General features: G+C 41.0%; 1 protein-coding gene across 1 annotated transcript; it reads right to left on the bottom strand.

Annotated features, from left to right (window-relative positions):
- Positions 1-5092: 5092 nt before the first annotated feature.
- On the bottom strand, positions 5093-12216 carry LOC119430120 (ubiquitin-like protein 7). Its single transcript, XM_037697558.1, has 11 exons — positions 12174-12216; positions 11579-11753; positions 11334-11453; positions 11148-11233; positions 6485-6569; positions 6341-6398; positions 6105-6238; positions 5962-6011; positions 5694-5870; positions 5450-5563; positions 5093-5319 (listed from the first exon to the last, which is right to left on the bottom strand). Exons 2-11 carry the CDS (start codon positions 11745-11747, stop codon positions 5179-5181), a joined length of 1134 nt encoding a protein of 377 aa, XP_037553486.1. The 5' UTR covers positions 11748-11753; positions 12174-12216; the 3' UTR covers positions 5093-5178.
- Between the last annotated feature and the right edge of the window lie 571 nt (positions 12217-12787).

The raw sequence follows: 12787 nt of genomic DNA, 5'->3' as shown, positions 1-12787 counted from the left end.
AGGAAGGGGAAAAAGTGGATTGGTGCATCCCTAGTCCAGTGTTCCACGGCCAGGACAGAATCCACATTGTTCCTCCTGGATCTGAAGTTCAACCAACGATTGGACTCTTTTGTTTAATACATCCCAGCTTCATTATGTTGCTTGTTTTGGGTCAATTGCAAATCCTCATATGTGGGATAAGAGGAGCAAAGCAGGGTGGGCGGGGCCACATATGCAATTGCTGCACAATACGCCTCAGCGCTACACTCTCTTTTCACAGTCTGATTAACTTCTGCACTCTGTTTTCTTTTCCTCATCCTCAACAGTAAACTTATTGCTTCTTCCTGTACAAGTAGAAAGAAAAGCTTTGCAGAGAGTGGTGAAGGCTGCACAGAAGTCTGTTGGAGTCAGTCTCCCCACCATCACAGACATTTACACCTCTAGATGCAGGAAGAGGGCCACCTGCATCATGAAGGACCACACTCACCCAGCACACACACTTTTTGCCCCGCTCTCCTCAGGCAGAAGGTTAAGGAGCATTCAATGTAGAACCACTAGACTGAGGAACAGCTGAATCTCTAACCAGAATAATCACTGTGAAGAATCACATCATGTTGCTGCTGATCTGTTTCATGTTGCTGCTGATCTGTTTCCTGTTGCTGCTGATCTGTTTCATGCTGCTGTGTTCATTCATACTCATCTGCTCACACAGACTCATGTTCGTGCTGCTGTTCGACATAATGCTTTTATGCTATTAGCTTAGTGTATTATTTAATTGATGTTTTTCCTAGTTCATATCTTAGATCTTATTACTGTTTTTCTTTTACATTTTATTGTTGGATGTAACTGGGACCCTGCGTACATAATCTCGTTCCACCACATGTACCACATGAGATGTGAATGACAAATAAATCTCTCTGAATTTCTGAAGTAGATTAACACAATTTTATATTGTGCATTCTTATTTAGCTGTATTTTTTTCTGTATGATTCGTTAAACTGTTTTACAGCCTGAGCCGGCCCACCCATCAAGCACATAATTTTGCCCAAATTTCAGGTCAGGTCGAGTCGGGCGCAAGCCAGAAATCCTTACCTAAAAGCTCTAATCCTGTTTAACCAAAGAATGCTTCAAGATAGAAATATATATATATATATATACTGTTTTTTTTTTTTTTTTTTGTTTTGTTTTTTATCCGCAGCACGGTGGCGCAACTGGTAGAGCTGCTGCCTCTCAGCGAGCAGGTCCCCGGTTCAAATCCCGGTCCGGGGGCCTTTCTGGGTGGAGTTTGCAGGTTCTCTCCGTGCATGCGTGGGTTTTCTCCGGGTACTCCGGTTTCCTCCCACAGACCAAAAAACATGCATGTTAGGCTAATTGGTAACTCTAAATTGTCCCTAGGTGTGAGTGAGAGAGTGAATGGTTGTTTGTCTCGTTTGTCTCTATGTGGCCCTGTGATGGACTTGCGACCCGTCCAGGGTGTACCCCGCCCCTCGCACAGTGATTGCTGGACATGGGCACCGGCGACCCCTGTGACCCAAAAATGGAATAAACGGGTAAAGAAAATGGATGGATGGATGGATGGATGTTTTTTATCCAGTGAAGCAGTGATGGACAGACTTTAATCAAACTGGCCATAAAATGAAACCACAATAATAAAAAAAATTAAAAATATCAACAAAACTTCTCTAGTCTGATCAGCTACTGCACAGAATCTGAGCAATCTTGGACCATTTATACAACATTATTTTTCCCCTCAACCAACTACAAAACGCAACTTTCCATCAAATATTTTTATGTTGCCGGCCTCCAAGAATCCCTTCTTGTCGATTTCTGAATGTAAAATATGAAAATATTAAAATGTTTGCTAGAGAAGTGTGCTCATTAAAGGCCCTTTGTCTCACAGGTAACTAACATATTGTCATGTTCTGAAAAACGTAATAATAACAAGTTTGACTGGAGCAAACTGCACAGCAGTGTTTTACATAATCTATTATATTACATGTAATCAAAAGTACTTTCACAGATGAAAACAAAAGGGCGTGTAAAAGCATCTTTACTGGGATACGTGTGGAGGTTTTGCACACCACTTAAGCATCTCTAGGACAGCTTTACAATCTGATTTGCCACAGTAAATTGTTTACAGACTGGGAATCGGCAGCAAAAGCAAACACGCGACACCCTACACTGATTGTAGCCCGTGTTTATCAGTGCATCTGCTTTGGAAGGCTCGGTGGAATCATTAGAAGCCAACATTGCTGCTGCTCCTCTGGTTTAAAAGCTATTCTCTCAGTGAGCCACCACAAATGTCTCTTCTTTAATTTGCTTGAAAACCAATGCCACGTTTATTCAACACTGTCCTGCTGAACCACTGATAGGGTTTCTTTCAGCACAATGGCAATACTTTATTTTTAAAAACCCCTTGGAGACAATTGGCGGTGGAAATTGCTCGCAGGTGCGTACTATAAAATAGTAACAAGGACAGACGGACACAAAGCGCTGTTTGGGTGCTGTGTTCATGAAAGGCCAAGCCGCTGATTGAGCTGTCACATTCACAGATGCAGTAATAAAACTAAGCAGGGCAATTACTGTAGATGGAAGGATGGGGGGGGCACCCACAATATGTCCTCCCCTAAAATGCCCTGATGGGAAACGATGAGACTAAGCAAATGTATCTGCCTGTAATAAGTCTGGGGGTGAAAAAAAGCACTAATGGGTCCACTGTTCTGATGAGCAGAGCTGCATCTCGGTGGATGGTAATAAATCTGTGCAACTTCCTCTTTTTTTCCTTCCTGTTTCAGGCTTTCTCATCATAGTGCCCTTGTTGGAATATTAAAGCACAGCACTACTATTAAAAAGCACTTACCAACATTTTTTTTTTTTTTTTTTTAGCAGAGGGTAGATCAAAAACAGGATTTGAAAAAAAAAAAAAAAAAAAAATCTACTACCTGCATGTGTAGTGTGAAGGGTAACCTTGTAATTTCACTTGTTTAAATAACCACATTGCCATCTAGTGGACAAACCGGATAACTTGAGAATTTAGTTGTAAAGTTTGTACATTTTTATTCTAACCTGTTTCACAGCACATTACACTTAATGTAAACTCCCAGAAAATATTGCTAAAATTAGAAACATCTACAAACGATGCAGAAAACATGGTTGATGCATTTGTCCCGTCTAGACTGGACTATTGTAATGGTTTGTTATCTGGGTGTCCAAATACTTCTTTAAAAAGTCTTCAGTTGAGCCAAAGTGCTGCTGCCAGAGTCTTAACTGGAGTTAGTGGGCGAGATCATATCTCTCCAGTTTTTGCTTCTCTCCATTGGCTCCCTGTCAAATCCAGAATAGAATTCAAAATCTTACTTCTAACGCCGGGTTGCTGTTGATGCGTCGTATTGTTTTACATCATTAGTGTTTAGTGTATATCTTAGATCCTCATATTCTGTTTCTTTTTATACTTTATATTTTTGCTATTGGGGGAGCATGGTGGCGCAACTGGTAGAGCTGCTGCCTCTCAGCGAGCAGGTCCTTGGTTCAAACCCTGGTCCAGGGGCCTTTCTGGGTGGAGTTTGCATGTTCTCTCCGTGCATGCGTGGGTTTTCTCCGGTTTCCTCCCACAGACCAAAAACATGCATGTTAGGCTGATTGGTAACTCTAAATTGTCCCCAGGTGTGAGTGAGAGAGTGAATGGTTGTTTGTCTCGTTTGTCTCTATGCGGCCCTGTGATGGACTTGCGACCCGTCCAGGGTGTACCCCGCCCTTCGCACAGTGATTGCTGGACATGGGCACCAGCGACCCCCGTGACCCAAAATGGAATAAACGGGTAAAGATAATGGATGGATGGATGGATGGATGGATGGATTTTTGCTATTGTTGTAACTGGGACCCAAAGTACATAATTTCATTCCACCTCATTTACATGTGATGCAAATGACAATAAGCTTGAACTTAACCTAAAAAGCCCTCAACAACCTAGCTCCATCTTATATTACAGATCTTATTGTTCCATATTTTCCCAACAGAGCACTTCACTCTCAGACTGCAGGCTTACTTGTGGTTCCTAGAGTTTCCAAACACAGAATGGGAGGAAGATCTTTCAGTTCTCAGGCTCCTCTCTTGTGGAACCAACTTCCAGTTTCTGTCCATGAGGCTGACACATTGTGCAGTTTAAAGACTTTCCTTTTTGATGAATCCTATAGTTAGGGTTGGCTTGTTATACTGCTATAGGCTTAGACTACTAGAGGACAAATTGACCCAATTTCCTTAGATGATTAGCTAAAATTGAATAGTTTTCATTTGATACCATTTCTATCTTAACAAGTGATTCTTGACCTGCCATTGTGTATCTGTTCCTACCAAACCCAGCCGGTCGAAGCAGATGGCCACTTGTCTTGAGCCTGGTTCTGCTAAAGGTTTCTTCGTCATGAGGGAGTTTTTCCTTTCCACTGTTGCCTTCATGCTTGCTCAAGATGAGAGTTCTGCAATGGAGTTAAACTCAAAGCAGTCTGCTCCTCAAATAAATAATGTTAAATTATTGTTTTTATATATGAATATTTCTGTTCAGTGCCCTGAGATGACTTCTGTTGTGACTTGGGAGTTAGATAAATAAACTGAATGGAACAAAGATTGCAAAGAGATATTTTAAAATTGTAGGTGCTGAAGATTCAGAAGTCTATTGTTTCTTTAACTGCATATCCCTGGACTTAAAATAGACCAATGACATCAAAAAATAAAAATTGGGATTTATTAATTAAAAACCTTTTCTTCTACATTTTGACAAACCTTTGTGTTTCAAATTGAACTTTCAATCAAATTGAATCAATAATGATGGTATAAAACCTTTTAAATTAGAAACTTATCAATAACTTCTAAGCTTTCTTGTATTTCAGGGCTAAAAATAAAAAGAAAGCTACAACGATCCTGACTGTTTTAGGGTTATGTTTTAATACTGGAGACAATCACATCACTGATTTTCCTCAGTTACAAAGCAAATGAAAGGTACTTCTGTAAAAAAAAAAAGAAAAAAAAGCAATGTTTTAGACATTAACTTTATTATTAGTTGTGAAAACTAAAAATAAAAAAAGCTGTGGAGCTCAGCTGCAACAGTTTTGTTTGGATATTTTACAGTATAGAAGGCAGCACATCGGACAGATTGTTTTCCTTGTGCTCTTCTTTACATCGGGCTTTGTCCATTGGGGTTTGGTCCTAGAGACCTGGGCCTCCAGCAAATATGAGCTCGAGGGCAGCCTGGATGTCACCATCTGTGGCCTGCAGCGCCCTCAGCATCAGCTCTTCATCCTGTATCCCCATGTCTCTGAGCTGCTGCAGCTGAGACTGCCAACGGCTCTGGCAAACACAGAAAGTCAGAATCAGAAAAGATAATCCTTTGTGCAAACCCCACCTGGTTACCGTTATGCATACGACTACCCCCGCCAGGCACTGAACACACACTGGGGGCTTCCGATAGTTTGCTCACCTGGAGACCTGACATGTTGGAGGCCTGCAGAGCTTGCTGTAGAGCCTGGCTGAAGAGATCATTACTGACTGGTGTGCCAGCTGGCATGGGGGCTGAACCACTGGAGGGGTCCACCTTCAAAGAAAAAAAAGTAGCAATTAGCAAAACCATGCAGCAAGGAGTCGCACTTTTTTATCCAGACAAGCAGAATTATCTCAATAAAATCTCCTCCAGCTGAGTTCTCAGTTTATATGTGCTGGCTCACCTGATTTGCTGTCGTTGGTGTAACAGCGCTACTGTCGGGCGTGCTAGCGAGGGCCAGCGCAGTTGCTAGCTCACTTTGTGTTATAGGTCGAGGGCCTGTTGCTCCGCTGTGGCCCAGAGACATGGGACGAATCCCTGCTGAGAGCCCACCTCGGTTAGAAGGACCTGCTGGGCTCCCCTGGTAAAGACGATCAAGCACACAAGACAGTCAGGATGTAGGCACCAGGAGGTCTTCAGTGAGCGGGGTTTGCTGCTGGTTGTGAACTTACAGACTGGAACTCTTCCTCGTCGTCTGACATACCTTCAAACATGAAGCCTCCTGACAAAAAGCAGTTCAAAGAACAGTTTGGACAATAACCTTCACCGTATGTTTTGCGCTTCTGTGAACTCAGCCTGTGTTCGGTGATCTCACCTGGCATGTCGCTGTAGGAGCTGGCAGAAACATTGCGAGAAGAGCTGGCGCTGGACTGAGCAGGCATACTGCCTGCCACCGAGTGCAGGACCAAGATGATGGCGTTGACCAGGGCCGGGTGTGAACCGATCAATCTTTTAGACAGACAAGAAGAGGAAAGATCATTTTTCTGAGTGTCCCTGCACTATATTTCTACATTATTTGTCACGGGAGCTGAAAATACACAATACACTCACATGTCAAGCATGTTGGGGTCTGTGAACTGCACAAATAGGTCTTTATCTTGAAGAACTCCTATGGGTTTGTTTTTAGACGGAAATATTAAAATTAACGCATTTTACATTGCAGAGTTAGTTATATAGGGATTTCAGCAGTCTTACCTAAAGCTATGGGGTCCGATCTGAGCCCGGGTGTGGCTACAATGATCTGATCCAGAGACTCTTTGTTTGTCAGCATTTTATAAACCTACAAGTTGGAAACAAAAGATAACAGCTGATAATTAATTTACTACATTAAAAAAAAAAAAAAAAAGATCCTAATCACTCAAGCCAACACAATCTATCAAGCTTTATTAAGTGAACTTGCTCCTGCTAATGGTGATCTTTGACCAGCCTTTAGCTGTCGGGGGTCCTGTTCACACACAGCTCTGAAAAGCATCAAGGGTGATATAATCAGAAGTAAACATCTGTGAACATGTGTGTGACAGGAGGAGAGAAGCCCAGTTGTTCGAGCCAAATGGTCTCCAAGCCAAGAAAAGTCATCCAAATGTTCGAAAGCAGAAGAACCTCACTCACAGCCATGGACATTTTACTGGAAGTGTTTCACTCAGTCAGTTCTGAGACGTTTGATGTTTCGAAAAGGTGAAACAAAAATAACTTTAAAAAAAATCCATCCATCCATCTTTACCCGCTTTTTCCATTTCAGTTTGTATTTATTTATTTAATTTTATTTAACCTTTATTTATACAGGTAGTCTCGTTGAGGCACAAGGACTCATTTTCAAGAGAGACCTGTTTGGGAGCAGATGGTAAGGGTCTTGCTCAAGGGCCCAGAGTGGGGCAGGTGTGGGCGCTTCACCTTTACCACCAACGTTTAGATGTTGTCAGTCAAATGTTTCAGAACACCACCTAGACAAGGTGCACCTGCACGGTGTTCACAAATTCAAGCCCAAAAACAATTGATAATTGAACTGTAAAGGTAGATTATCTAAAAATAACATGTTCAGTAAAATATTTTTCGCATAACAATAAGCGCAACTTAAGCTTTTTAACAAAAGCTAAAAAAAAAAAAAACCTCTCACAACAACAACAACAACAACGAGATCCGTGTTTTACTGCATGTTTGGAACAAAGTTTAGAAGAAATGCCAAATTGAGGGTTTTAATGTTAATTTTTTGTTACAAATAAATCTAATCTTATTGTAAAACTGTCTTCTGGCATCAGTAATGTTCTGCAGGGATCAAGAAATTCCACAGGTTCCAACTCCTCCCTGATTATTCCCAGTATTTCCACTTCAAAACAGAGATGGAAGGACTGGGCAGGGCTGTATTGCACAAAAACACATTGATTTACTACTGAGGAGTTTTGGACATAAAAATCAGCCAAAACTGAACATCAATAACATTTGATGATGCAATCTCCTAATTCTGGTGCTGTAAACAAACCCAGTGAGATGCACTCAGACTTTACTCTCTAATATCACTGTTGCTAAATTTGCAACTTTGTTGCTGGATTTCAATATGTCGACTTTTTGAACAAACTGTCAGTGTTACCTGATGAAGAAAGGAACATTCATCCCATAAATATGCTGACGTTCTTCACTTCTCTTTGTTTTAATCTTTATGTGGTTTCAAAATCTGTGCACGCTGGTTAAAATGTAGTTAATTGGTCAAACTTAGATTAGCATCTGTGACTACCGGTAGTTAAAATCAATGAGAACAGCTTTGTGGTAAATTCAAATACAGCAGAACACTTTATGGGAGCCTCTTTCTTTGAAAATACCAAAACTTACAATATATTAGTCATTTAATTTAGTTTAAAACAACTAAGGTAAGAGTTCTGGTTTGGTTGAGAAATTTTCTGCCGTTCCTCTTTAAGATAATAACGTTCCAACATCATCCGTTATTTGTCCAATTATTAACATACACAATAAATTATTTCTAGCATGTTATGGTCCATTTTTTGTACATTTCAGTTTCATTTGACAGTTTTTTGGTCAGTTGTTTACATTTTGTTTAATCTATTCCTAGGCCTGTCACGATAAAAAAATTTTGTTGGGCGATTAATTGTCTCAAAAATTATTACGATAATATTGTTTGAAATTTGACAATAATTAGTATTTATTGTCAAATGTAAGAAGAAATGTTTGCTATTTGTTTTGCGCGTAGTACATTTTTTCAACCACCGGATGGCAATATAAGACTGTTTGAACCGAAGGGTGGATAGTGAGGGAGCGAGCAGCGTGTCTCTAAGAAAAATGGGAGTGAGGCCCCTTGACGTGACATGGGCTGTCTCTCTTCGGTTCTCAAAATGGTGGACACTCGGTGTGATTTGAACTCTTTAGCATAGCATTTTTCACACAAAGCTTTTAATTCAGGTCTCTTTTGTAAAGGAGTCCTCGAGGCTCAATGGGATTAACCTGTCTAAATAAAGGTTGAATGAATTTTAAAAAATCAGTAAACAAGTTCTCAGCTTCGTTTTGCTGAGAAAAACAACTTGTTAGACGAAGGCACGGGTTTCAACCGTGAATTTTGGAGCTTCGACAAGACGGAGGTTTGTTCCCCGAGGTCAGCCTGTTAGCTTAACTCGTAGCTTAGCTTCTCACCTTAGCTGCTTTTAACAATCCAAAAACGCAATTTTGGATCGTTAAAATAGAATTTAAAGAGAGAAGAGAAAGGGAGGGGTCAGTAAAGTGCATCGGAGTTGAGCCTTTTGTCATCCGGTGTTTTCAGTAGAAAGAAAGAGACACAAAGAAACGATAAAGCCAATAAATGAAAATGAGGTTGATAATTTTTATTTATCATGCGATTAATTAATTTATTGTTTATCGCGACAGGCCTTTCTATTCCTCTTTTTCAACAACCTGAGCCTTAAGACAAAGCAGATGTTCCCATGTCTGATCTGCTGCTAAAACAGCAGGACATAAATTGTCCACTTCATTTGAAGTCACCACTTGATGCCAACAACAAACAGCTGCTGCTCTCTCTCTCTTTTATTCATGATGTGCAAAATATACTTTTAAAAGAAACAGTAAATGTTACCAGGTCTTGTTAATTATGCAGCTTGACTGAACTGTAGAAGAACCCAAGCAGATACGTTTGTTACTAGTCCTCAGCACAGACCTAACAACACGCACAGCTTTTCTGTGGTCAGTGCACAACAATCTGACGTCACCGTATCTGTATGTTGCTGCAGCTGTTGTGCAACCAGACTGCAACAGGACAGGAGTGAGATCTTAGGCATACAAAGAACCTTCTCTTGGACAAACATTAATTTGTCTTGAAGTTTTTATAGATTTCTCTGTTGTTCTGCATTACACCAGATATACATTGATGATTTTTTCCAAAAATATGCACACAAGTCAACTCTAAATGTGTGTGCAGCACTTGCAAACGTGCCAAGTGAAACTCTAAGTATAGAGCCGGTAGTTACACCTAAACAATGCACTGGTCAGTGAGCAGTAGTTTTGAGAATAAGGCTTAAATAACAAGTTTGGCTTGTAAATACAACATTCAGACCTAGTCATGCATACTTGCTGCAAACAGTAGAGGGACACAGAGTGCAGCAGTGAGCTGTGGTGGTAACTTCATAGATAATTCAATCAATTCAATTCAAATATACTTTATTAATACCAAAGGGAAATTATTTGTGTTGTAACTCGTTATCCTCATTTCATTAAGAGACGTTATAGATACGGATGGCTGCAAACAGGAAGGATCTCTTGTAAAGATCCATCCCACAGCGGATCCTAAGAAACTGGCTGCAGATGCTGTCCGATCCGTCCACCCAGACTCGGCTGGTCTCTCGGTTCCCAGGGGCTGTAGGACCGCCCGAATGCTGGGACGAACTCCTCCCAGAGCGATGGCCACTCCTCCCAGCAGTCTGCCAAGCTCCTTGTTGCTGCGGACAGCCAACTGTAGGTGCCGAGGGACGATCCTGTCCTTCCACTGTCATGAGCCGTGTTTCCTGCTAGTTCCAGGATCTCAGTGGTCAGGCACTCGAGCACAGCTGGCAGGTAGATGAGAATGCATCCACAGAACATCCTTTTCAACTCATTTGAGATTTGGGGCTGTAGTTGAGATATTATTTGAGCTTTTGAGATGCAGTGTTTCCCCTACCATTATACAGGCGGGGTGCCCCACTCCGTCAACAGAACTGAGCCCCCCGCCTACCAAACTGAACTTGCCCCTCCAACCCCCACCCGGCACTGACACATCACTAAGCTAGCGGCTCAAAATACAGGCTCTCTAGCTCAAAAGCCAAAGGCAGCACTCACATTGCCTCGTCCCACAAGCTGAACACCCCCCACCCACGTTCAAAAACTGTTAGTACAAGCTGCGCTCAGACATGTCTCCATCCCCCCATCAGCAAAAATCAAGGATGAGATGAGCACCCCGCCATGGCAAGCTAACTAGGGGAAACACTGAGATGTTAGTCAGCTGCTTGGTTATAGAAAACTGTCTTGTTGCCATGGTTACGTATCATAACAAATGTCCAAAACTAAAAAAGTTTCAGTCAAAATCCTTCCAGCTGCACAGCATCCGATACCAGAGGAAACAATCATCCAAAAAAATGTGATTTGCATCCAGAAAAAGAGGAATTAAAGTTTCCAAAAGCAAAATCTCAGAATGAAATCACCCAAACAGCAGAACTAAAGGATTGTCAGATATTTACACAGATTGCCAAAATATTAGGAGAGAGAAAAAACCCATAAGAACATCAGATGAAAAACCATCATGCTTATTCATTTTGACTAAAACCAAAATATTTAAAAATGCAAAAAAAGGTGTAAATGCAGTAGCTAATGTAAGGGTTCGGCTACTCACAGAGTCTCTGTAGGCAGAGTTGAGAGAATGAAGCGCAGCATGAAACACCCTGAACTCCCTGGCTGCAGTCGCTCTGTTTACAGGCTCTACAGAGGAAAACACACATACGCTTTCAGAGTCTGGCTTTCTCTTAATGTACAGCTGAATCGTTTTCTGTATTTAAGAGAAACACGAGAACTCACAGACCTGGACTGTTCTCTGGCTCTGGCCACGTTTTTTTGAGAATATGTAAAGTGGATCCTGGCCGAATCCCACAGGCATCCAACGTAAGGTCATCCTTTAGCTTCCGGCCACAGTGAACCAACTCTGATGAAAGCAGACACAGACAGGACATTTAGGGGTAATTTACGCAGATACAGTGTTTACTATGATGATAGACAGCAGAACAACACACACGCCTCATTCACATTTTATTTCTGTTGCTGACAGACCTATTAGTTCAGGGTCTGGGACAGAATCTGGGAGCTGAGCTGCAACAAGCTGCTTCAAGGTGGCCACTCTGTATCCTCCAGGGGGGACATCTCCTGGCATCATCTCTGGGAAGTGGAAGGTGGACTTGGGCCGATCCACCAGCTTCAGAGAAAGGTGCCAGTCTGTCATTTCTTACTGTTACGCAAAAAGAGAAACATAATCTCAGCATTGTTCGACATATATTAGTAAAACAAAAGCCGAACTTCATGGGTCTTGATTAGCTCAAAGTACAAGGTTAAATTTGTGCGCCGGTACATGTTTGATGATAGCTTTTAACAACGTAAATATATCAGAAACAACCTAGAATAATACGCTACTAATAGATTTACACACGCTTACGGATGTTGACGCTTGTAAAACAGTTTACCCGGCTAGCTTCCTAGCGTTTGCTAAAAATAAACAAATACATACGCGTTTTCACTTCTACACGTGAAAATTTTACATGACGTAAGTTATTGGGATTCAGTGTTTATTCTTAAATAACATAAAAAACAGATTTCGTAAACTAAAGCCACTTTAACGGAGGGACTAATAGCCAAACAAACGCGCACCCACCGTATTTTTTGACAGGCAATTCACTTCCTGCTTGTGATCACGTGGCCTACGTTGCGTTTATGTCCTTCAGTTCAGCCACGGATTTTTAAAAAAAAGAACTGGTTACTTTTGTAGGATTTTCTAAGTTTTTCCAAATATATATTTTTTAATACATCCCGGTTCGTTTAAAAGTAAGTTGTCTACATTAACTTCCCCCATTTATTTGATCTAGGTTTTGGAAAGGGCTAAAGACTGTTTCTCATCTATCCTGCTATATAAATAAACTGAACTGAACCAAATTGCTTGAATCTATCATTTATTTCATTCAACCTTTTTTAGACAGGTAAATCCCATTGAGTCTCGAGGACTCATTTACAAGAGAGACCTGATTTAAAAAAAGAATTATGATAACAATGGACAACAGCGACAACAATAGACAGTTATAAAAAGGCATACAGATTTTTTTTTTAGTTTACAGTTTACAATCAGTTTACAAAAACCTTAATACAGTGCGTAGTATAGTGTCTTATCATGAACAGTTCAGCTCCCTGTAGAGACTGGGAAAAACCCAGATTTCCCGACGAAAGATGGACTTGCTATTCCCCTGGACCAAATTATATTTAGAGGCAATCATC

Source organism: Nematolebias whitei, chromosome 2 (assembly GCF_014905685.2).
Source record: "Nematolebias whitei isolate Nwh7 chromosome 2, NemWhi1, whole genome shotgun sequence".
NCBI classification, from domain to species: domain Eukaryota; kingdom Metazoa; phylum Chordata; class Actinopteri; order Cyprinodontiformes; family Rivulidae; genus Nematolebias; species Nematolebias whitei.
This window is presented reverse-complemented; position numbering and strand designations above follow the sequence as displayed.